At 35.2% G+C, this 26,686-nt stretch overlaps 2 protein-coding genes across 2 annotated transcripts in view; one reads left to right on the top strand and one right to left on the bottom strand.

Annotated features, from left to right (window-relative positions):
• Positions 1-1,081: 1,081 nt before the first annotated feature.
• On the bottom strand, positions 1,082-8,648 carry LOC306876778 (coiled-coil domain-containing protein 89). The gene is made up of 7 exons (XM_079428180.1): positions 8,373-8,648; positions 5,615-6,087; positions 5,147-5,277; positions 4,591-4,727; positions 4,129-4,205; positions 3,574-3,673; positions 1,082-3,492 (listed from the first exon to the last, which is right to left on the bottom strand). Exons 1-7 carry the CDS (start codon positions 8,424-8,426, stop codon positions 3,406-3,408), a joined length of 1,059 nt encoding a protein of 352 aa, XP_079284306.1. The 5' UTR covers positions 8,427-8,648; the 3' UTR covers positions 1,082-3,405.
• A 1,194-nt stretch (positions 8,649-9,842) lies between these two features.
• Positions 9,843-26,686, top strand: part of LOC306876874 (low-density lipoprotein receptor-related protein 2-like) — a gene marked incomplete at its 5' end in the record, with an annotated part of 108,373 nt that continues 91,529 nt past the window's right edge. The window contains 5 exons of the mRNA XM_079428315.1: positions 9,843-9,900; positions 21,434-21,547; positions 22,837-22,959; positions 23,394-23,510; positions 25,862-25,972. Of these exons, the coding sequence (XP_079284441.1) occupies positions 9,843-9,900; positions 21,434-21,547; positions 22,837-22,959; positions 23,394-23,510; positions 25,862-25,972 (523 nt within the window). The remainder of the gene's footprint in view (positions 9,901-21,433; positions 21,548-22,836; positions 22,960-23,393; positions 23,511-25,861; positions 25,973-26,686) is intronic.

The following is a 26,686-nucleotide window of genomic DNA, read 5'->3' on the forward strand; positions in this document are numbered from 1 at the left end:
TTTATTAGCCACTAGGCCTTTAGGTAAATAACTAAGAATTTGCGATACAAACTAGTGATCATATATCAAAATAAAAATTTAAATCATATATTAAAATAATTTGATAACAAATAGCAGTTTGCAATATCATGCAACTTAACGGACTGTTTGGTACAGCTAAAAAACTGGATGTAAACTTCTATGTTATGTTGGATTTACTATAATTATGAGTTTCCGGCTAAGCGTTACAACTTTGTCAAGCTCGTAATTACAAGTTGGAAACTCGGAAATGGTGGTGGCTTGAACAGTTAAGGAAGTTATGTGGCAACTGGATGCATTATGGAAATAATTATCTTATTCTCTCAATGCTGCATTTATTTGCTAAAAAATACAGTAATATTGCAAAATATTATTAGGATTTAAAACACCAGTTTTGTAATTTAATATATATTAAAATGTATTTCTTTCTGTGATGCAAAGCTGCATTTTTAGCAGCCAGTACTCCAGTCTTCAGTGTCACATTCTAATATTCTGATTTGCTTTCTTATTACTATCAATGCTAAAAGTTTAGAATTGATAGTAATAAGAGAATATCATGGCCTGACACCCAGAAATGCAGATATAAAATTAATATGCCAAAAAAATCCAATAAATAAAAAAGCTTGAATGAGTGCCACTGACTATTTGCACATTATACAAATATTATTGCATATTTTATGTTGTTCACTATTTGTGATCCATTATTGTGACTTTTTTTTCATATTTAAATCTCACGATTTAGACATTAAAAAAAGCAGTATGACAAAAGGGGGTCCAAAAGGGGCCTCACGACACCATAATCCATCCTTTTGCTGTTTTGGCAAAATTCTAGACCATGCTTGAACCATTATAACAATGAGACTTTTCTTTTAATTTTGGAGTAAAATGTGACCTGGACATCACTGCTTAAAAAACTGGATTTTGAAGCTAACCTTGAAAGCTGATCTCCCAGAAAACATCTCTAAAACCAGCTTCAAGACTCGCAAACCAGCTTAGGCCAGTTGAAGACGTATTTTTTTTCAGGGATGTTCTTATAAGAAAGTTGGAGGACCACAAACAATTACAAAAAAAATGTACTTCTCATTTTGATTTTATTTGTACTTGAAATGCTTTACATATCATCTAAAATAAATGATCTTAACAGTCAAGTCCTCTCTACATCAGTATGTTTGGAAAGAATTACAACTGACAAAACAAAGAGGTCACAGAAACAGAGTCATTCACACCATTCCAGTGATTCCCATATAAGGCAATTCCCATATTCGCAGCACTTCCGAGGAAAAAGATTGTCATGGCAATGGGGTGATGAACCACTGACCAGGTCAAATGCAATAAAAGGGCAGGTGCACTGGTCAGTTATGGCACGGATGCAAACTTGCCTCAACTTGATAAGATGCATGAAATGGTGACACCGGCTACAGCAACGTGCAGTTACGAGAACACAACAAGAATCCAGCATTTTGACCGCAACCTCACGATCATTAAAAACTCACACGGATGATATAAGGACTAACATACCTAACCTTAAAGGTTAAAGATCTGAGCTAGTTCCCGGGTTAACACCCTAGAAGCACCATCATTTCTGGAGAAGAAAAGGCTCTGCTACATAACTAAATATCCTCAAATTAGGACTCAAATATTTCATCAGTAAATGCAATGAAAACATCTTTAACTAGTTAACTCAAGACTAACATGCTATCAGGTATGAACATCTATAAATCCATCCAGATGTTCTATTCTATAAAACACATATACAGATGCAGACCGGATGACCACTATACAATTACGCTAACTACCTGTTTTTTGCCCACAAATGAGTTCAGGAAAGACACTAACATTACTACACTAAAAATTACCAAGAGCAAACATCAGCAAAATACTGTGATTTTATACCGAAGCTTGCTGTTTGCGAAGACATGCTGTTGTTACCTGACAGGAACACAGTTTCATTCTGTTATGTTATCAGAGCACGGAGGAATACATGGTGAATGTATGACCTAAAGTGCTGGAAAGAAGTGGAACTGGAAGGTGAGCATTGCATTTCTACGTGCTATATGGCTTGAGAGCTTTTACTAACACAGTTGAATGGTTTTATCTTCTCGGGAACGAGGCTACATACAGAACAGTCCGATTTATTGCATATATACGGATGAGCATTAGATAGAGCTGTCACGATGATTCAATTCCAAAATAGTGGTAATCTGTACCAATTTAATCTATTTTTCAGGTTTTTTAAATGTTTGGAATAATGCAAATGCATTTCTTTTTTCTGAAGAACAAAAAAGAAGATATTTTGAAGAATTGTGGAATCCAAACACCATTTATTTTCATTGTATTGACAAAAAAGAGTGAGCAAATAATAACTGAATGTTATTTTTGGGGTGAACTATTCACTATTCTGCATGTCTTAAAATGTCCTTCCACAAATTAAGTCCTTAAAAAAAAGTCTTAAATCGGAGCAGAACGTCATAAATTCATAAAGTCAAGCCAATGTTGCATTGCACTGCAAAAAAGTATTGTTTTCTAATACAAATATCTAAACATTCTTAAATCTTGATAAGCAAATAGAAAATATGAAGTCTTGTTTTCTGAAATATTTAACTAAATTAAATGAGTTCATGCTTAAAACATGCCCACTGGCAGGTATTTGTTTGTTTAATCATAAACAGATTTTAATCATAATCATAAACAAAATCAGTTTCTCATAAAACAAGACATAAAATGTAATTTTGGAGATTGGTTGGAAGTTGTATTTTCAGACTTTGAAGTGTAATACAAGGCATTTACTTTCAGAGACCAGACTGATGTATTTTGTTCCATTTAAATTATTCCATAAATTCTCTTTACTTGGTCTTAAAAAGACATTTTACAAAACCTGCAGAAACCCTGAATAATCTGATAAGCATCATATGATATGCTCATCTTGGTAGAAGAGAGCTAAAAACGTTGTGGCATTTGAAAATCTTCTAAATTGGCAAATTAGTTAAAAAATTCCCTTATTTGAAAAACAATATTTAACTTGAATTTAAGGCTCACGATGATCAGAGATTTTTTTAAAAGAATCACATTTTTAGGAGTTTTTCTAATAATCATGACAGAGCCTGTGACAGTCGACGCTAAACCACAGTGGAAGTTTAAAAATGCTCATTTTTATTTATAAAAGTCACAGTTTAGCCAACCTATTTGCAAACTATCAAACTCACCTTTCCCTACAGAAATACTATAAACTGCCTCCTACTGATGGAAAAAAGTTCTCTAAATCTCAATTGACCCTTCATTATTTACAACCAGTCCATGTGCGATGAGCCAGCTCCGCTGTCAGATCAGAAAGTGAATGCTTTTCGCTATATTATGGCTGATTTTGATGATACACATGGAATGGATGGCTCAGATGATCATGTGGCGAAGTTTGCAGTTTAACTCCTTCTCTTTTCCAAGCAGTTCACTGCTGTGCTTTTTAAATGCCTCAAACTCCTAAAATGTGATATGTAAAAACATTGATATGCCATTGAGATCAAAATGTCCAATATACATGCAGGTTTTCTTTTAACAGACCTTTTTCAACTCATTGCAGGTGTCCTCTGCCCTCTCTAAGGCGTCCTGTAGTTCCTTCACTCTTAATTCACTGTTCACAGCTGCTGCTTCCGTTTCAAACCTGAAAAAAAATATGGATAATGGTAATTTCATGTGTGAATGGAAACTCAAAAGTGATAAAGAAAGACTGAACTGATCTATTGTCTGTCATATTGGTTTATGCAAATTTACCCTTATGCCGTTCTGACTATATATTATGTTCTTTTTACCCTTTTACCTAAAGACGACTGCCTTTATCATACTGTTATGCTACTTTCTTGAGCCTGACAGTGTTATTCATTATGGACTTTCCTCAAATGGAAAAAGAAGCATTCTGCCTAACATCAAATTTTATGTTTCATGGAAGGAAAAAAGACAAAAAAATGACAGGGTTGGAATGACTTGAAGCTGCGTGAATGATAATGAAAGTTTCACTTTTGGGTGAACTATTCCTTTAATAAACATGGCATGTGTTATCCATACAAAAAGTCTAGTGTTTATGTATAAAAGTCTTTTTATGTGTTTTGAGATTCATACCTGTTTTCTGCATCTAGTCTGCAGTTCTCAGCTTCCTGCCTTTTCCGCTCCAGCTCCTGAATTTCAACTTGCTTGTCCTTTAAAACATTACAATGAAATCATTAGAACTCCATCTGAAAACAAACAGTAATGTAACTGATAATTAACATGAAATCACCATACATCCTCTTTTCCTAGAAGTGTCCTGGCCGGGATCCTTCATACTTGCTGAAGGTAATGACTAAAGAAGTAGTTTGACTAATAGCATGCAGGCATTGTGCATAATCAACCAGTCGTGGCATGCGAGAAGGTGGGATCTACGCAGAACGGTCAAAGCACTGCAAATATGCGTACATGTAACGTATGTCGTAAGCGTAAGCCAAAACCCCGGCATTTTATGCAATCAAAAATTCTGGACATGTCCAGGAAAAAGAGGTCGTATGGTCACTCTAGTGAAATCTGAACAATTGTTTCATTGCTTACCAGTATCATTTTCCCACGCTGCATTGAGAGATCAATAAGCTCATCCTTTTCCTTCATGAGTTTCTCCAGTCTCTCTTGAGTGTCTGTCTCCCTCATTGACTCTTTTTCCTGAGTTTGTCTTAGTTTGAGATCCAACTCTGTTGGAAAGAAATGTGTAAGGTGTATTGCAGTGTACCAGGACAACAACACAAAAATACTTTATCAATCAAGCATTAAAATTAATTCATTAGTTTATTAGATAAATATAAACCAAAGCACTGTATAGAGTTTAATTGAATGTACATCAACAACAAAATATGTTTTCTCTTTGAAAATAAGCTATTTTACTATTTAAGAAGCTAATTATTTTGCTATACTAAGGTGCACTATATTTTTGCATTTTAATATTTGCATTTATTGTTGTTTTTCCACAATCCTAACTGAGAAACACCATTTTAAATGTCATTTAACATGAACTACAGTTATGCATTTAACAACCCTACAATCAAGTTTCTTATTTGAAGAAGAGTTTGTTATTATTATTTGGTTTTGGTAAAATGTCGAATACATACTGTACCTGCACACATCTCTACAGCATTCTTCAGCTGTTTTTGGGTGTCACTCAGTTCGTTCTTCAAAGAAGCCTCTTTGATCTGATGGAGGTTGATCAGTTCTTTCAGTTTAATCTGGAAACCTGTTGTTTTCTCCCTGTTGGGATCATACAATTATTGGCAAATACTTATTTCACTGAAGGACATCAAGTAAACAGTGACCATCCACTTTTTCAGTTCTGGAAGTATATTTCCCATTTATTTTTTCCATATGTATTTAAAAAAAACAAATCAATAAATTGTTCTAATAAGCATGAGCTCATGAAAAAGGTCTCTCTTCAGCATTATGAATTCTATGTTAGTGTAATCTTTACCAGAAATAAGTCAATTTTGGCTGTTTTGTAAGTGGTGTTCTCATTAAAAATGTATTTCTCTATGGACACCAATGAGGCTTTTACTTCCAGAACAGACTGAAACTGAGAACCGTTCCTTACTGATACTCTGTTTCTAGTATCTTGTGTTGCTCTGCCAATTCCTTGAGCTCTTGAGTAAGTTTGAGGATGGTCTTCTCTTTTTCTAGCACTTCCTGACTGAAAAGTGTTTCATTTTCCTTCCTGAGTCTCTCGTTCTCTTTCTCCAGCTTCGCATTCTGGCTCTTGTACTCGTTCTTGAAGTTGATCAGCTCTCGGTGGTTGGAGGCCAGGTGCATGAATCTCTGCTCCAGCAGTTCAGATTTCTTCCTCTCGTTCTCCAGCTCCAGCTGCACATTGGCTCTCAGGTTCTCCAGCTCTGTGTTGATCTTCTCCAGAGCCTGACAGCGCAGAAGCATCTCGTCTGCTCTCTGTTTCAGGATGCAGATGAGAGTCGACTGCTCGTCGATTCTTGAACGCAGCACTTCTGCCTCTGTCCTTTCTACCTGGGAGAGACTTCTGAGCTTTTCCAAGGCTTGGTGCACATCGTCCATATCCTTATAGGAAAGATTAAGATCTGGGGTTAAACCTGTGCTAATACGATTTCATTTCAGTCAGTCATTATATTCAACAACAAAAGTGATTTTACAAGATGCTAAGTGATGGACAGGAGTGGTGTGGATTATTGTGATGTTTTTATCAGCTGTTTGGACTCTCATTCTGACGGCACCCATTCACTGCAGAGCATCCATTGGAGAGCAAGTGATGGAATGCTACATTTCTCCAAATCTGTTCTCATGAAGAAACAAACTCATCTAAATCCTGGATGGCCTGAGGGTGGGAACATTTCCAGCCAGTTTTCATCTTTGGGTGAATTATTTCTTTAATTAGTCATAGCATGTAATTTAAAGTACACGAAATAACACTTTTTATTATAACCATTACTCAAAATTCACTCAAAAATATGTAAACATTATTTGAATATTTGTGCCATGACAAAAATGTTGGCAGAATGACTTTAAATGGCCAAATATTGCAGATTAATCAGCCTGGATGATACGTCTATCACTCACTTTTATAATTTCAAAAAATAAAAAGCACTGCAATTTATAGTGCAAATGTAATGAACTGAAAAGCCAAGGAGGTTTAAATAGCAAAAACTTTGTCTTAAACTTTTAAATTACAATCCTTTTTCTCAATCCTCCAAACAAAAACTTTAATATCATCATATTGTAAAATGCTGAAGATGAACAAACTTTAATGGGCATGTAATGTACTAAACATTTTAATAATCTGACGACTGGTCCTGTGAAAACAGCAACAATGTTTCCCTGTGTAATAAAAACATCCGGGTATTTGCATGGATTTTAATTAAAAGCCTTTAAAACTACATTTTATACAGTGTATAGCCTAATATGCTTTTAAAAATGTAGAGTATACAGAATGTATGCCATATTTTGAATACAGAAACAGAGAGAAACGGTACTTAATAACCTTAGAGTTTAATGAAGGATGCACACTTCTTATATATCTTCAGCTGTAGAATTACAGAAGTGGCTGCTGGTACAATCAGGCAAAAAGGGGCTTTGGCACCACCTTCTGCCACTCCAGCAGGAAATGGGACTGTACCATTTCAGTCAGGAGGGAGGCTCACATTCACCTGTTCACATCATTTTGTTATAGTTTTGTTGATTCATTAGTTTAGTTATGGATACATGCATATTATTGTGAGGTTTGTCTTTTTGCTGTTTAATACCTTCTATGCTTTTGGTAGAGTCAGGTCTGTATGCTGTTTATATAATCTATGTTTGGGAGAGTTTTCTCTCTCTTTAATCTTATTATTTGATAGTAATTGTTCATCAAGGGCTTCTATTATATCTGAGAGACATTATAATCCGGTATTTTTGCAAGTTTTCATGGATTTTCCCATTTCCTCATGATTGCTTGTTTATTTATTTGCAAAACTTTTCCATAGCTGCGCCTTTTCTAGTTATTATTATTATTAATTAAAATTCCCTCCTTGTTTTGCAATGCTTGTGACCCAGGTTTATCGCCTAGGCTGCTCTATTAGATAAATTAACAATAAAATCACACTGGGATACACAAGGCAAGCAAGCAATCAAAATATATTATAAGGGCAGATTTGAAATGATCTGTGTTTTCATAACTGGGGCAAGTTGTCACATTTTAAATACATAAGTATTATTAATATAATTTTATACTGCGTACTAACTGTAATATTTTTTGACCAAAACAATGGTTTATTATTTTTGTAAGTTACACTTTGCATTTGCTTGCATTATGCTATTTATGCCCATTATGACAACTTCACAACGTCACTGAGGCATGTTATGACAAAAAGTCGATGCGTGTTATATGAACTGTATTGTTTATTTTTATTTTCTTAAGTAGTATTGGTGGAAACTGAAGTGGGAGAAGTAACATGAAAATGGTAGCCTAAACGGGGTTAAAAAATTTAAAAATAAATAAAAATGTGACAACAAGCCCCGGTGTTTACAATACTGGGAGAATTTGGGGTTTAAAAAGCTCACAAACTGCAAGGAGAGTATCACGCCTCAGGTATTATACAATTTTAATGCAGATATTTAAAACTTTTGATTTAACTAAAATGAAGTAAATCTGAATTTCGGGGGGGCTTTTCTTTATTATTATTTTTTTTTTGTAATTTAGTAATGCGCCACCAGTTGCTTTGTCATTGTTTGGGCGAATTATGTGTTTCAAATCACGATTTTATCACGAATGCAAAATCAAAACAGTCGACAGGCAAACACAGATCATGCGTGTCAGTTGCAGAAATGAGCGTAAACAGAACATCGCTTACCTGTTTAGTGTCTTTGATCATCGTTTTGAGGTCTATTTTCTGAGGAGATGTCATGCTGAATCTTTCAAAGCTGTATTTTTGCAGAAAAACAAACCCAGGTTTCTTCACAAAGGCGCCTCGACCGCAGCGACGGCTTCTGTGGCTGTTCAAAGCGTCCCCGGTTGCCCCTAGCAACAGCGCATCCAGTCGCGTGCTTTCACTACATTTGCGAATGTAATTCAGCTTTTTAATCAACTCACATTTATAACACGTCCTGCTGATGTAGATATGTCTGTGTTGTGTTTCCCCCTCAGGTTAAGCAGATTGGGCTGAAAAAAGCAGGTGTAGTGCCCGGGTTTCACCACTAGATGTCGCCACGACTCTGTGGTTGGTGCGAAAGGTGCAGACTTGTTTTGACACATTTGCATTAGATTGAGTAAATAATTGATTTGATTAACATTAAATTATAACCTTATAACCTAAGCCAGTCAGATTGAGAAACTAGACAAAATCTTAGGTTAGTTTAAAATGTTTAATTCAGTGGGAAAATTGTAAATTGAGGATCACATTAAGAGTTTCGGACATAAAAGGTTCCCTTTAACACTTTAGGATCATTTGTTAGCTAAGCATGAGATCTTGGACACCTTATAGAAACTCACTGACCTTAAGTAGCACATTTAAAACTGTGTTCGGCATTATATTCCGTATTTTTTTATTTAGTTACTTCAACTGGTATGACAATGATGTACACTTTGCTGACACAATATTTCTCATAATTGAGTAGTTTATTGACAAAATGAATAGGCTGAATGAACATTTCTATTAATTGTTAAATCAAACACAAGTTTAAATTGGAAGCAGACAGCGGTGCTATATTGCCAAAAGTATTGGGTCACCCCCTTCTAATGAACAGGTTTGACTACTTTAGTAATTTCTATGAGTACAAATCTTAATGTTTAAGCATATAATGATATTCTAGGGAATTGTGTGCTTCTAATTTTATTGCAACAGTTTGGACAGGACCCTTTTCTATTCTAACATGACAGTGCCTCGGTGTATAAGGCAAGGTTAAAAAAGAAATGATTGATTCAGTCAGTGTGGAAGAACTTGACTGGTCTGCAGAAAACAAAGTCCTGATCTCATCTGAACACCTCTGGTGTGACTTTAAATGCAGACCTTGAGCTGAAAACTCATCACCAAACACCAATCAATTTATTATTATTGTTATTACAGCAATAATACCAGTGATTTGTAAATATTTCACATACTGTGACTGTTGCACCATGCACACATTATGCAGGAGAGTCAATGAGCTCAACAGGTTCCTGGGAGCCAGTTAAGGATTTGATCCTGTGTGTCGAGCCGAGGGGGGAGCGTCATGTGCACGCCCTTTTTCATCAGCCCAGGACAAGTGAGTAAGAGCCACTTCACTGCATCTCAGTCCCAAGAGCTCCATCTGGCCGGCTTCATGAGCCGGGACCGTGCGTCACTATGCACCTCCAACTTCTCCTCATTATAACTTTATGCGTGCTTCATTGCGATTGTCAAGGTACGTTGCGACTTTTGTTATTAACTTCAGATTTGTTTTAGATACGGTCCCCTTTAGTGGACTTTTTTTCTAACAATAGACGTAACGGGCAAGTAACTCTGCATAATATCACAATTATTCTGGTTTAATTGACCTACATAACTGGGAAATAATGCAATTAGATTATCAAAGTGTGTTGAAAAATGAACAATCGCTCATTTATTCGTGCGAATAACGGCATTATTTTATTTATGCATGCTAGAAATTAATATATTTTCGCTCAAAATAAAACTGGATCGTGAAAATGAAACAAAACAAGTGTGCATTTGTTTAAGAAAATAGTTCTTAGGTAATTGTTGCCGTGGCGCACTAAGCCTCCCTCAGATCTGAGATTCTCGGAGAACTTTTGCATGGGCTTTGGCGTTGCCAGGTAACAGAGACGAGCATGTGACTTCAAGACAATCTCTAGCAGACCCCAAGCTGCTGGTACAAAGCAAATTCAACACGTTTCTGCGCTTGGGCTTGTTTGTAAAAGACTTAACCAGTCTGCTGTGGAGGGGAGCTAGAGTTTGAGACAGCAACAGGTTGCTCTGTGTGGTTGCATGGCTAGAGCTTCTCCAAATGTAATCTGCTTTCTTTTTGCCCAACCCTTAGTATGTAAGCTTCTTATGTGAACCAAGCAACTAATTACTCTGCAGCTGCTGCTCAAGACGACCATTGCCGCTCATGAAACACTCTGTTGACCCAGTGAAAAATTAGCTGTGGTTGTCTTTATTGAGATGAAATCATTGCAGATTGTTTGATTATAGGTAGAATTGGGATGTTGCATCTTTTGGGATTTCGTGCTGCTATATGTTTGCATCACGTTTAAGTTTGTTGATTTAAGTTGATTGATCTCCTCAGAAATGCGAGCCAGGAATGAGTTCCTGTAATCCAGCTTTATTCAGCATGAGTTTTTGGAGGAAATGACCAAAAAGGTCTTGATGGAGGGGGGACAGGTTACTTTCTCTAATCCGCTGAGCTTCACTTCCTGCTGGTTCCTCAAGCTCTCAGTTTCAGGCCTGAGGGTCAAAGGTCTTTAAAGGTAGCTACTTGTTACCTTGTTTAGCATGCATTTAATTTAAACTTGGGCTTTTTTGTTTAAATAACCCTGAGCTGGCACAGTCTAAACAGTTTTGACACCTCAATTCATGGTGTTTATTAACCAACTTGTGAAACCATCCAGTGTAAATTAATATTTACAGCCAATAGCGTGTTACTCATTGCCTGCAAAAGTGAAGATTATGCTGATTTATAACTTGTTTTTCACTTTCATTAGTCACGTATTTGCTGTTTTTGGATTCTAAAGGACACTTTCACGCAGTGTCACATTCACCAGCAGCCTTTTTATTATTATGTGCAGACAATACCGTGAAGATCAGCGAACAATGATATCTCATTCAGTTGGCTCAATCAGATGTGGATCAGTGAGGGGCCTCATGGTCAGTAACAGGATTTCCATGCATGAAATTAAGAGAGGAAATCAGTTTGATTCTGGACAGAGGATCTTATCTGAACCTGGCTGTCAGCAAGCTTTAAAGTTCATAACTTAAACACTTTTGCATTTGACTCCTTTAAAACTGTAAACATCAATGGAAGCCCTTTTCCACCACAGAAAAAAACAATAAATAAAAAAGGCAATTCTGACTTTTAATCTTACAATTATGACTCTCTCTTTTTTTGCAATTCTAAGAAAAAAGTCAGAATTGTGAGATAAAAAGATGCATCCTTGCCTCCATAGAGAAATCAAAGTTATCTTTTTTTAATCGATAATATCTTTAAATGCTTTCCAACTGTTTATATGTTCTATATATTTAATAATTTTGCAATGAACTTTGCATATTTATGTTGTTGCAAAATATAAACAATATATTTACGACAATACATTTTAAGTTGGATCCAACTTTATCCGCACACATACAGCACACTCACGTAAAGCAGTATATACTACATAACAAATCTCAAATTTGTCGCAAATGTAACTATATTATCGCAAATTAGTCAAGTATATCCAACTTTGCCTGCATACATACTGTACATTTACATAAAACAATATATACTACATAGCTCAGCTCATTGCCACAGAATGCAAACTATATAATCAAGTTGTCTATAAAGTGCATCTAATTTTATCCAAATCATGAAGCAAACTCATAAGCGTAGAAATATTAGACATATAGCAAAGATATACGGGAAATCTCAACTTAATTGTTTATATTGTCGAAAAATCTTACTGTCCAGCTCTAATCTTCTCTTATATGAGACTATAAGACATGAAGATTTTATGATATTTGAAATATTAACATCATAAAGCTTACAAATCTTTATTGAAGAATACTTTGAAATCCTTATGGAGCAAATGAATATACAAGGCTGCTTAAAAAGTGGGCTGTAACTGTTGCCACTCTTGCCGTCTTGAAACAGATAGCACAAGTACTCGTAGAGCAACTCAAAAGTTACTAGGCTCCAAAGATTCTTCTTGTCTTAAGTATCTTTTTAAAGTTACAGCTATGAGTGAGAAAATGTGCCTGCTAGGTAGCACGACTTTCAGATTGTCATTGTTTATTGTTCTAGAAAGTATTGCATGTCCGCTTGACGCGTGTTTGGTGTTCATTCTTCTGTGTAGGTTATTATACAAATGTGTGAACAAGCTAAACAAACAGTAATGACGTCTGGATTTCGAACAGTGAGAAAATCACCGAAATCCCATTTTTCCTCTTCTGCACGTGCTCCTTAAACCTCACACATGCTTCTGGGGCTTTCCGGTAACCGTCCTTGAGCAACTGGGCTGCTGTGTTAGAAACAGAAGTTAACACAGTTGGCACTAATGAAGACTTCTAATCCTCTCAGCGTAAACAGCACCCTCACTGGCCGTATTAGTCACTGCTGCGATGCCATCAGAAAGCTGAGAGGCCTGTGTGATGGTGATCACGTCTGATGACACTGGATTGAGGGAGTATGTGCTGTAAATCATTGCATCTTAAAAGCGACCAAAAATTAACCACCTGTAGTCAATTTCTCACCGTCATGTCATTCCAAACCAGTATAAATCTCTTACTTCTGTGAACACAAAAGATGTTTTTGTTAGTCAGTATGAAAGTCAATGGGGTTTAATGTTGTTTTGGGCCCCATTGACTTTCAAAATAGCTTCTTTTATGGTTTAACAACATGAAGGTGAGTAAATGATGATGTGTTTTCATTTTATTCCTTTAATGGATTAAAATTTCTGGGTAACACTAGGTTATTCTTAAACATTAGTTAATGATGATTTAAAAACTGAACTAAATTCAGTGCTATTTTATTATCATTGAAATATCTATATAGTTTTTGTTAATATTTTGAATTTGATTTGAATATTTTATCTTAATATTTTGTTTTAATTTTACTTTTAGTTAAAGTTTTAGTAATTTAGTTGTTTTTTGTCTGTTTGTTATATTTTGAAACATGATTATATGGCTTTTATTAAGTTTTAGTTTATATAATTTTAGTTATGTCATTACTTCAACTAAACAAAAGTGAGAAATGTTGCCTTGGCACTTGGCCTTTTTAATATTTTATTTTAAATTTAGTTAATGTTTGTTTTATTTTAAGTAATGGAATTTGTTTACGGTTTTAATTTTAAATGAACTCTAATATCTCTGGCTAAATTAACAGCATTTTTACAGCATTTATTAATCTAGGTTAATGTTCATTTCTGCATACTAATGCATTTTTTGAATTAGTAGTGAATATTATTTTTATAGATTCAAATTAGATAAATAAAAGATACAAAAATGTTGTTTATTGTTCATTTTTACGCTATTTATGATGTTTGCCTGTAGATTTTGGAACTAACTCATCTATTGGTGCTGATTATTTAAAAAACTACAAATAATTTGGATGTTATTTCGGTATCAAACATTGCAAATTCGTTCTAATGGCAGTCAACTTCGCCGATCTGAATGGTTTAATAGGCTTCCCGACTCTATGTTTGCCTCCTTTCCACTCGCCGCCAATGCCAGCCGCCTTGGCGTACCAGTAGGTCTTTTCTCCACGACTCCGTTTATGCCGTGCGAGCCAAAGTCAGTTGTAAAGCAATTGACTGCATTATGCGTCGTCCATTTCCATATGAAACGGGCTGCGGCACTCAGCTCCACGATATGGTCAGCCAGCTCTGGCGCTGGGCTCTGCCAGCCATTCCTGCACATGCATTCACTTCGGCCGCCCCCCAAAACAAGGCGGCATTGATGAAAGAAGCGGCACCTCTCCCATGGCCCCCGCAGGACTGGACAGAGATGTTTTGGGGGCTTTGCTAGTGGCTGGCAAGTGTCTTTAGTTTTTTTTAAAGGGAAAGAGGGATGGCAGAATGGAGGAGGATGGGCCTCTTTTCGGCTTTCTTTCTCGCAGGAAGCTCTACTGTATTCCCCCATTCTGTTATCCGTCTCCATCGGGCCTTTTGGCGTGCTGACACTTTCAGTTATGGGGCTGCAGCCCCGCCAACCAGGCCATTGTGCCATTGTGGTCTCACAGTGGGGTCTAAGCCTTTGGGAGGCTTCATTCTAATGAAAATTCCTCCACCGCACTCTCTTTGTGGCCCGACGTTGGCGCGTCCTTGTTTTTCCCCTCAGATAGTTTCGGGGATTCTTGCCTGCTGAGGATTTAAGTTGGCTAATTAGAAAAGACATGCCCAGAGAGGAGATGGGGACGGAGGGGGGCAAAAAAGGAAACAGCGAACGGAACAAAACAGGGTAAGCAAAGACATTAATGAAGGAAGGAAAAACAAGCGCAGACGCCATCAACAGGAGGACGGCATTTGCATAATACAAGCCAATGTATTGACAATGGCCCGCCGGGACAATCGCATAACTGTTGTCATTCGCGCAATCTTAGTTAAGACGTCCAAATAAAACCCTTTTAAAGACACCCCAGGAAATGACGGAGCTAAATGCTTCATTTTGCTGAGTGCAGGAACAGGATAGGCCCACCGCTGTTCACTTTACCTGTCGCTTTTCCCAGTTGCTGATACCGTCAGGAAACACTGGCTTTATTTTCCAGGCTCTCGGCGGATAGGTTTCGGCTCTTGGCAACGACTGATAGGTTGTATAGATGACTCGTACTGTTAAACTGAGAGAAAACAATCATTTGCAAGTGAAAATCAGTGTTATTTTAGTGTATATAGTAATAATAATAATATTTTGAATAATCTTTTATTTTTATATTTTTTGTTGCCAGCTTAATTTTAGTTCAAATTGTAGTAATTTTGTTGTGGGGTTTTATCATTTTTATTTATTTATTTATTTTCTCTTAAATATGTCTGTTCTATATGTTTTAATTCATTTTTATTTCAGTTTTAGTTTTATCATTGTGGTACTTCAGCTTAAACTTAATAAAAATGAGGAATAAATAATAAATTAATTAATGTGTATAATAAGTGTCAAAAAATTAATACAATTTAATAAATAAAATAAAAAATAAATGAGTAAAAACTTATATATATATATATATATATATATATATATATATATATATATATATAGTATTTTAGTTTCGTTAACGTTTATTCCAAGTAGCATTTTTACATTTTTATGTCTGTATTGAAATAAAGAGTTTTATTTTTACTTATTTTAATACTTCAACATAATCTAAATAAAAATTAGAATAGAAGTAAATATGAAATAAAAATGAATAGAAACTAATTAAAATAATTAGAAATGAAAAATGAATGAAAATAAAATAAATATTTAAAAAGAAAAAATGTATTTGTATTATACTTATTTCTGTTATGTTTATTTCAAGTAATTAATTTTAATTAATTAATCTGTATAGTTTTTATTCGTTTTTATTACAGATTTAGTTTTAGTTATTTTAGTTCTTTAACTTGAATAGGAATGGAAAGAAAAATTAGGAATAAAAATGAATAAAAAATAGTATAAAATTAATCAAAATGAAAAAAAAAAGAAATTAATCAATAAAAATGAATTAAAAATGTTTTATATTTTATTTTATTTCAATCAACATTTATTTCAACAAAAATGTCTTTTTTGTGGTTTTAGTCAATGAGAACAACCCTGGTGAAAATCAGATATAAAAATATAGCATTCTCATTCACTTATATCTTGTCAGCGCGTGTGGAAACAGTCTGTGGCTGATGTTTAAAATTCTATTCCTTGCGAGCGGGTGTCAGTAATAGCGTCTCACCTCCCAGATCCTGTATATGCCAATTGTCTTCCTGTGCGTTACAGACGCTGCTGAAACCTCCGGGATCATGTCCTACCAACAAAGGCTTCCTTTGAGCGAGTAGAGCAGCAATTTTATCATTAGTAAACTGAGCAGGAAAAAGGCTCGTTTCCCAATTGGCTGCTGAAGGAGTTAAAAAGGAAGCCCATTTGGCTGGCATGCTTTAAAAGCGTTTGCTGTGGTGTTTGGTCTAGACCTCTCGCTATGAGGAGGCCCTCGCTGAGCTTTTAGTGCCGCGGCTCAAGCACAAACCCCCGTGGCCCTTTGGCAGAGGACGAAATCCATTATTAAAGAGCGCATCATGGGGAACGAGGCTGATAAACTTCTGACTCATACATAATAAATGCTCTGCTAATACAGTGTTTGTTTTGCAATGGCACAGAACCAACATGCTGTCTACTATGATATGTTTAAATTAATATTGAAGAGCCATTTATGACAGGATTGAGAGTAGTAATATTTTACGAACTACCTGTGTACAGAAGTATGGAAGCCTGTTTCTGCTACTGAATAAGAAAAAAAAGGTAATTTCAACTTTTTATCTCACAATTCTGACTTTTTTCTCGCAATTGCATGATATAAACGGCACCAGTGTGCTCACCACACACCAGCTACAGGTGAAGAGGAGAGAGTGATAGAGCCAATCAAGTGGATGGAGATTATTAGGAGGCCATGATAGACAAGGGCCAGTAGAGGGAATTTATCCAGGACACCGGGGTTACACCCCTACTCTTTACGAGAAGTGCCATGGGATTTTTGCCGTTGAGGAGAGACCCCCCCCACATGATTGTAAAGTGCTTTGGGTGTACAGCAATGCACAATAAAGCGCTATATAAATGCATCATTCATTCATTCATTCATTCATCAGAATTGCAAAAATTGTGAGAAAAAAGTCAGAATTGCAAGATATAAACTCACAATTGTGATAAATAAAATCTGAATTGTGAGTAAACATTATGCAATTCAGCAAAATAAAAAAGGCCGAATTGCACATTTATATCATGCAATTGATATTTTATAACAAGCACTGCAAGTTATAAAGTCAGAATACTCATTTTTTACCCCCTCAGTATTGCACTTTTTAACTCACAATTGCCAATTTATATCTCACAGTTCCAAGAAAAGAAGTCAGAATTGGGAGATATAAACTTGAAAATGTGAGGAAAAAAACAGGCTTCCATACTCAAGGAAGCACATTAAAGGAATAATTCTCCCAAAAAATCTGAGAACAAAACCTGGAAAACAAAAGAAGGAATTTGAATATTTGACTTTTTTTGGAGCCTTATAGTCATTATTATAATAAACTGTTGTTGTATGGCATTTCTGGGTGAACTGTTCCTTTAAATCTTTGCTAAAATGCTTCCACAACAAGAGGGAGTTGTTCCTCCATCCATTTAGAGATGACTTTATTGCACTGTAAGACTCATTTTTAGTCATTCGGATGTCTAAACATATTACCTCAGATTTTCAGCAAGGTTTCTGGTCGGCTAAATGTCAATGATGACCTCATAGTTTAGTGCAGTTCTCAGTTTCTTATTGGCGGGCGCCGTGCGCTTGAGCTGTCTGATTGAGTCACACGAGTTTCCTAAAAGGCCGCAGGTCAGATAAGATTCTTGTTATACCGATGCAAACAGCCACACTTGCTGAAAAATTCAAAAGTGGTTGTTAGTACATTATCATTTACTGAAACATTACACGGTAAACTGACGTTCTTAAAAAAAAAAATGAATGAAAGATCAATTACAATTATCAATTTGATTATCAATTAAAAGTACAAATATCCATGAACATTAATAATAGCAAATCAAAAAATATAATTAACTGAACTTATTTAAAAAAATATTTTTAGATATCATTTTATTATACTTCTCAGTGAAAGGGTGTGTTCTCTAACCTTTGAGAAGTATAAATAAATAAACAAACAAATAAATACTCAGTGAGAGGGTAGTAGTAAGTATATAAATAAAGAAATATTATATTTTTATATATATAATTTTATATATATATATATATATAATTATTTTTTTTTTTTCTGTATATATATATATATATATACAGTCATATATGGAGAGTTTATTTGCAAAAACAGATAACTAAATAAAATAATAATAAAATTTTCAAAAATCATGTTTTTTATGTTATCATGTTTTACTGTGTTAGTTAGCTGTTTTTTTTAAGTTATTTTTTAACCTAGCCAAAAACCAACAACTGCATTTTCATTGAGATTAATTGGAATGCACAATGAAAAAACTATTTTTGTACTCTTCATATATATATATATATTCATATGTATGTATATTTATATATATATATATATTGTGTGTGGTTTTTTGCGAAAAATTTTTTTTTGTTTTCCAAAGAAAATGTTAATAGTGTTTGCCTGTGCAAAGCCAATCAACCCGATCTCATGAAAGTGCGTATAAATAGTACGCCAAATAAAAACAAAAAAATTCAAATGTAAGTTCCGGTAACTTTTGAGTTTGATTGCTGCAGCTTCTTTTGGGAAGATCACATACATTTGACCATGGACTGTCTGTCTGTGTGTGTGTTTAGGTAAGTGGTGATAAGACATACTCGCTCACCCCCTCTCTCCAGCCCTCCTGCCCTTCACCACGTCATTCCACCTTGCATCTCCCTTTGCTTTTGGAATTTGGGTGTAAGGGCTACGGTACCACCCGGTACCGATATTTATCCTAATTACATTTCTGACAAGGAACAGCACGCACCATTCATCAGTGTCAGCAAGAGACAATCAGAATCCCCTGATGGAGGGCTCCTTTGCTGAGCTATGCTGATGGTGTCGATATGTCCCGGAGCCCGTCGGGGAAGGTAGAGGGGTGGTACGTTATCTCCTCAGATGTCACTCACAGGGAGAGATCAAAAGCAAGGCGATTTAGGGCTGTAGAATTGCTTGCTCACAGACTGGCACGCTTGGCTCCGCTGGCTGTCAATTCGGTTGTACAAATGCTTCATCAGTGCAATCACATGCACACTTAAAAATATGTGAGCGCACTACTTTTCAGAATTGAAATGGGTGCTGCTTTGATTTGACCGCAAACATCTGTTTTCGTATTTATGTCCTGATTTTCAGTACAAATATCTACACATCCTTAAAACAAAATACATTTAGTTGAGATGCAAAATTAATATAATAAATAAAACCATTTGTTTACAGAGAACATACGTTGAATTAAGACTATATCTGAGCTCATTGGGCTTATTTTTTCACTAAATTTAGCTTGTTTTATCTTATGCAAATTTGCTTCTATTCACTGTAAAAAAAACACACAAATTAAATAGTTAAAGGGTTACTCCACCCCAAAATGAAAATTTTGCCATAAATCACTTACCCCCATTTCGTTCCAAACCCGAAATATCTTAAATTGTGTTCCCGAAGACGAACGAACGACATGGGTTTTGAACGACATGGGGGTAAGTGATTAATGACAAAATTTTCATTTGGGGGGGGGGGGGGGTAACCCTTTGAATTCATATAGTTAACTAAAACTAAGGATATTTATAGTACGTTTTTGAAGAAAATTATATTTAAGTCTTTCCATTCCAAAATGTTATATTTAATCACTTACAGTATGTATTATTTACTATTTTTTATTATCTTTATTTATAAATTATTTAGATATTACTATATAGATCAGTGCCCTATTCACATTTAAATTTATTGAAAATGTGTTACTGTTGATGCTGTTTATTTGTGAAATTTACTAACCATTTTTTGAGTGAAAATTGTTTCTACGCTTTTTTTTTAAGTGTGGTAATTTTGATTTATTAAAAAAAAAAAAAAGAAAAAAGATAAAATTTCGGGAAAACAAGATGTAATGAGCATCAAGAAAGTTTTTTTTTTTGCTGCAGTGTTGTGAGTCTTTGTCACGGAAGAAGCTTTTAAATCATCAAAGTATTTTAAGTGTTATTTTGCATCATTTTTAGCTCCTTTTTAATGACTTATTTTTACGTTCTTTCAGTCTCAGTATATATACAGAATGTAATTTCACTTTAGACAAAAACTGAATGTTTACTCTGAACAGTCTGTAAATAACACCTCCAATGTACTTAACTTTCAGAGTTTCATTTATTGCACATACATTTTAAACTGTTATGCGAAACAGGTTTTTCAATAAAAATGTACAAAATAAACAATATGAGATACAGTAGTTTAGACAAAGTAGAAGTACATTTTTAGACAAGGATGCATCTAAAATAATTCTCACGGATCTGCAACATTGATCATTTTATATTGCATGATTGCATCTAGAATGGTCAAGAGGTCTTTGGATGGGTTGTGTACAGAAGGGCATTGTCCATGTCGGGGAGATCTTTGAACTTGATCTTGTGTAGTAACTCCTGCAATGTTTACATTATTTCTTATTACATTACATTATCTGGATGTCTCAAACCCATCATGGTCAGGTTTTATGATCTGTGGGAGTAGATCTTTGGTTGCTATCTTGTAGTCGGCATTGAGTAAGCCCATAGGCCAGTAAGATGAATGTGGGTTTTCTCCTTTTTTTAAAAGCTAATGGATGATAAAAATTTAGAGCTGGCAAAATCATAGGTCAAAGCTCAGGAAGGAATGCTACATAGAATTAATGTGGGAAATTATGCTGTTCTTTGACCTTACCAGCTGTTATCCCATCAAAAAAAATCATGTATAATTCTGACTATCTATATTGATATTTATTGATGCTTTTATTACATAACATTTATTTAAAGCAGCTCATCAGAATATTTCGAGAGGGCCATCTCTATCTTTCTGTCGCTCGGCTCGGCTGTTCACTGAACGCTCTCTCCTCCACATCATGAGTAGACACGACCCTTACTGCTGATTTGCTACAAGTTTGTTTTGGTACTCGGCCCCAACTCAGTTTTCTAAAGCGTTTTTGAAAACGTACATACCCCACCTTTAATTTACCCTAGTTAGCAGTAAACTGGTAGCATTATGTTCTAGATTTGTGTTGGATGTTATATTTGGAATGGAAATATAATGACATTTTATTTGCAAACATCATACTTTTTTGCTTATTTCAGGTAAATGTCATAAAACTAGCAAACTAAGGTAGTAATGATGGTGTCTGAAAAACGTAATCCAGAAAAATATACATATAATTAAAAAAAAATGGAATTTGGAAAAGAATTAAATGGAATTTGAAAAAAGTTTTTCTTATTATCTTATAAGTGCATATTAGTATCTTTTGACAAAGTATAGCTGCAGTGACAGCATTTGTACCTTTGAACAGATCAGATTTGAACAGATGATCTGAATATCCTGTCATTTTCTGTGAAGGTTCAGGTTGTGGGACGGGGTCTTTCCACTGTGGGACAGGCCGTTGTATTCCAGCAAGCCAGAGGTGCGATGGAACAACCGACTGTTCGGATAACTCAGACGAAATTGGTTGCCGTAAGTAACTCTTCCTCCACAGTCACAAGGTCACACTGACAGAGTGACAAGTGTGAAAAACATTAGCAGTAGCCATGTGTTCACTCAGCAATTTCAAATAGGTTTTTAGTATAGTAGGTGTCTGTTGACTTTAAAAGTAACATAGTTAGCATTTCTAACCACTTTTTTTGACTTAAAAGTCTTGTTTTATACACCATTTTATGTTTTAAAAACAAGTTTCTTACCAGTTTTAGGGCTGTTTTCACACATTCATACTAGCCTATGTATTCAAGAAATGAAAATAAGAAATTAAATCAATTCCTGTGTAAATCTCGCTAGCTTTCTATGGATAGCAAATCTCTGGAAGTTATGGCTCAAAATCTAGTTTGGCAAAGACCAAAAGAGTTTTGAGGGGTGAAAACCTACAAATCTAGTCAGATGACTATCACAGATCCACTCCAGAATGAACAGTTTAATTAGTTTATTAATTAGTGAAAAGATTAGTAGGCACATTGCATGGTGGTATACAATGCCCAGTGCAGTTTTCACTGCTGTATACTGCATATTTTGGCAAATTTAGACATCCTGAAAGGTATGCTGCAAAAAAAGATTTTATCAGAATTTTTGTCATGTTTTTTTGGTCCAAATATATATTTTTTTTAAAGGGCCCCTATTATGGGTAATCAAAGGTTGATATTTTGGTTTTGGGAGTCCCTAACAACAGGTTGACATGCATGCAAGGTCAAAAAACACTTTCATTGTCTTATAATATGTGGGTTTTTGCTTAAAAAAAGAAAAAATATCTATCAGCAGGATAAGAAAAATAATCTTGTTTTCTCTTAAATTGTATTTTACGTAGCTCACTGACATTTTTCTTGTTTTTAAGCAAAAAAAATCACTTAATTGTCCAGCATACTATATATAAAGAGTTCTTTGTGCATTCCAATTAATCTCAATCAAACTTCAGTTGGGTTATTTTGAGTAAGTAAAAAAATAACAAAAAAATACAGCTAACTAACATAATAAAACACAAAAACATGATAACAATAAAAAACATGATTTTTGAAAATTTAAAAAAATTGAGTTTTTGCAATAAACTCTTCATATATACTTCAGAAAAAGGATTGGTTATATACTATTTCAAAAATGTTTGAACCAATAAATAAAGAAAATAGTTTGTAAAAATATCATGTGGCATGTTTATTTCAATATATGGTCCTTCTTACTTTTTGAAAGAAAAACGCAGGCTAGCACAGGCCAGCTCATTTTAATGCTTTGTTTAATAATACCGTTTCATTACGCTCCTCCAGCCCAGCCCACCTGCGAGAGCGCTCAGTTCCAGTGCTTGAGTGACGGCGAGTGCATTCCTCAGCACTGGGTCTGCGATGATGAAGAAGATTGCGAGGATGGCTCCGATGAAAGGCAGCACTGCCGTGAGTACTCCTTATCTCCATCCGCCCGTCTCTCCCTCGCTTTCTGCTTCCATTTCAATTACGACTGCCCGTCAGAGCTGAGAGCTCCATTGACTCACAGTAATGTTCGGGGATGTAATTTCCATCATGTCGGAGAAACATGATATCTCAGATGTGCAGGCAACAGTATGAAAAACAAAAGGCAAAGCGTGCATGTGTTGTAGGGAGAGCATGCCACTTTAGTGAAGATGAGGACCACCCAAGGAGCCAATGAATGAGGAGTTAGTTGGTCATCAGCAAACGAGTATCAGGTGCCAGTAATCAACTCCTATTAAAGCAGCAGCACAGGAAAGAGAAAAGAAAACAGAGAACATACTCTTAACTGACTCCAGAACAGTACAAATTATGTAACAGCACTAATATTATAATCATGTGTCTTTGATCTTTGCTGGCAGCTGGAAGGACATGCACCAGCTCACAGTTCACCTGTACGAATGGGGCCTGCATCCCGGGAGGATACAGGTGCGACCGTGTGCCTGACTGCCTAGATGGAGCAGATGAGAGAAACTGCCGTAAGTATGCTGTCGGTATGTGTGTGACTGGATAAGAGCTGGACAATAGAGCTAATATATTATTATTATTATTTAGTCATTTAGCATTTTAGTCATTTTATCCAAAGCGACTTACAAATGAGGACAACAGAAGCAATCAATTATAGTATTAAAACAACTAAAATAGATCCAAAACTAAAAGCTAAAACGTTATAAATACCATATATACACATTTAAAAAAAATTAAGAAATTAAATGGAATGACAAATGCATACAACAAAATATCAAAACTTCATTCAAATGAAAACAAAAAATAAAGCTAAAAACAATTCAAAATATTCAAGAACAAAAGGTATAAAAGTATAATAATGATTCTAAGCCAAACACTAAAGAACAACTACATATGTGTATGTACAACCACACACACACACACATACACATTTATAAATTCAATGTTCTTTCATTTCCATGTAGTTTGCTGAAGTACTAATATAACTCAAATAAAAACAAAAAAATAATAAAAAACTTATACAGACATAATAAAACACTAATACAATGACAAACATTACTCCAACTTTAACTAAAATTCAAATTAAAAATAAACTTAAAGGGGTCATCGGGTGCGACATGCACTTTTGAACTGAAATGTGTTGGAAGTGTGTGTACACAACCACCCTATACTGATAAAGATCCACCCAGTGTTTTTTCATCATTTCTCCTTTCTCATATCAAGCCATTCTCATATGCCTGTCTGTGTGACGTCACACAGATCTGGGCCCCTCCCACGATTAATGATTGACACTAGCATTTTACCTTAGACCTGCCCTGAGTGAGCTGTCATCAGTCCACCATTGTTTAGATGCCAGAGCAGATGTAAGAATGTCTCCGATTAAGCGATTGAGGTGTTCTGTTGTTGGATGTAATAATGAACATAGCAGTCGTCATTTACTCCCGACATCTGAGCCGCTGAAGACACAGTGGATTACCTTTGTTTCTGAAGGGAATGCGCCCCCGAACTACCTAAATGTGTTTATGTTCGCGCAAATCATTCGTGATCCAGCCTCACCTACAGAAGAAGTGAGTATAAGATTATTTTATGAATCTTTTCAAATCGCCTTTCCTAATAACGTGCTAGTTAGCAAGTTCCGTGGCTAAAGTTAACAGTCACCCCACGGAAGAGAGGGGCGGGGTCAGCAGAGCTCATTAGCATTTAAAGGAATATGGACTAAAACGGCTTGCTGATTTTGACAGGGTAAAAAGGGTGTTGTTTTACACTACCATTGAGAAATTTGAACCAAAGCATGTTATAGACGTTTCCTTAAGACCCTAAAGAATCATATCAACTTGAGGAAAATGGGTATCCGATGACCCCTTTAAAACGAATTCAAAATAACTACAATAACTATGTAATTAACTTTAATAGTATCTCAAGAATACTAAAATAACCCTGCTTAAAGCTACAATTTTTCATTAAACAAATAAATATAAATGTAATTGCTGTTTAATAATTTTAATTTCTATGCAATATTTTGAGTGCTAAAGCAGATGAATATCTGAATTAGTTTTGCATCAACTGTGAATTAGTTTGAACTGATTCACAGTTTGGAATCAAATTGACCAATTCTGTTGCCATTTTCACTAATAGTTTAAATCAGATGTCAAAATAAATCGAAATAGAGCCTTACTTTATGAATTCACATCAAACACATTGCAACCCTTCTCCTTTAAGCACCTTCATTCTGGCATGCTTTTTACCATCCAGCCAGTTCCCAGTGGTTAAACTAATTTCCTTGTTCCTTAAATATCCTATTTCATGTGGAAATGCATTGGATTAAGGATGCAGAACGGTCACGACATTGCATTGCATTTCATGAATTTAACGCTCTCATACTTGCACTAGTCAGTCGACATTTAAATATCATAAAGTGCATAAACATCATAGCAAGATATTGTGAATAAATTATGAATATTTGATATATTGCCCAGCCCTATATAGTGTGTGTGTGTGTGTTTCCTTCCCCTTGAAGGCTCCTTTGGCATTTTAATCAATTTGTAAGATTAAGAGTCTCGCTGATGGACAGAAATGGCCACAATATGCTTCTTGTTTGTCAGAGTTGATTGCAGATTCCTCTGTGGATTAGTGCTGAGCTCTTATCACACACTGCTTTACTCTAACAGACCTGCTATACACATAATGCTCATTTGGCTGCAGAAGTTTGTGTTTGTTTCCTACATTAGCTCTATGCTGTTTCTTTGCTCGCACATTAAGATCACTCACTCAATGCCGTACCGCAGTGGAACGCTGTATCGTATTACAGAGTGATTATATTTAATTGAATGAGTGAGTGATGGAGGTGCTCTCTTTCTCTCAGTCTACCCAGAGTGCTCGGAGCTGAGGTGTGCTAACGGGGCATGTTATAACAGGAGCCAGCGCTGTGACCAGGTGCTCAACTGCCGAGACGGCTCAGACGAGGCCAATTGCAGTGAGTGTATTTCCCTGGCAGGACACACTCATTGACACAGTCATCTACTGGATGGCCTGGAAAACGTCTGCGCTTCTTGTACAATTGCAATTTTACAATTCATTTTGAAGCTATAATGTTTAGTCATGTGATTTTTGTTTTCTTGATTACACTTTTAAAAATAAAGTTTTTTAATGGCATGATTCCATCAAGAACTTTGAACATTCAAGGAGTCTTTCCATGGGGCAAAAGATTCTAAATAGTGTAAAAAAAAAAGTTCTATAGATTTTTAAAATATGATTTATTCTAAGAAAAAAAGAGATTTATTTTTTAGAATTGTTCACTAAAAACTTTCTTTGGCGAACCAAAAATGGTTATTCTATGGCATCACTGTGAAAAACCTTTTGTAACCATTATTTTTTAAGAGTGTAGAATAATATTTTACTCAAAAAAATATATATATATATATTTAACATTTTTACTCATGCTTATGTTGTTCTGTTATTTGAAGTAGTATTTATATGCTATTATAGTTTTTATTCATATTTAGAATTAGACTTTATTTGCATATTTTTTTACATTTACATTCAATTTTGTTACTTTTTTGTTGTCATAACACCCTGCGATTATTCGACTCTGAGATTGGGAGTCGAATCAGGCTTCTCCTATCGAAGCGTCGACTATTCGGGGTCACCCCTACACCATAAAAGTACCGTAAAACTATCAATAAATGTG

The sequence above is a fragment of the Barbus barbus genome, assembly GCF_936440315.1.
Source record: "Barbus barbus genome assembly, chromosome: 11".
Classification (NCBI taxonomy): domain Eukaryota; kingdom Metazoa; phylum Chordata; class Actinopteri; order Cypriniformes; family Cyprinidae; genus Barbus; species Barbus barbus.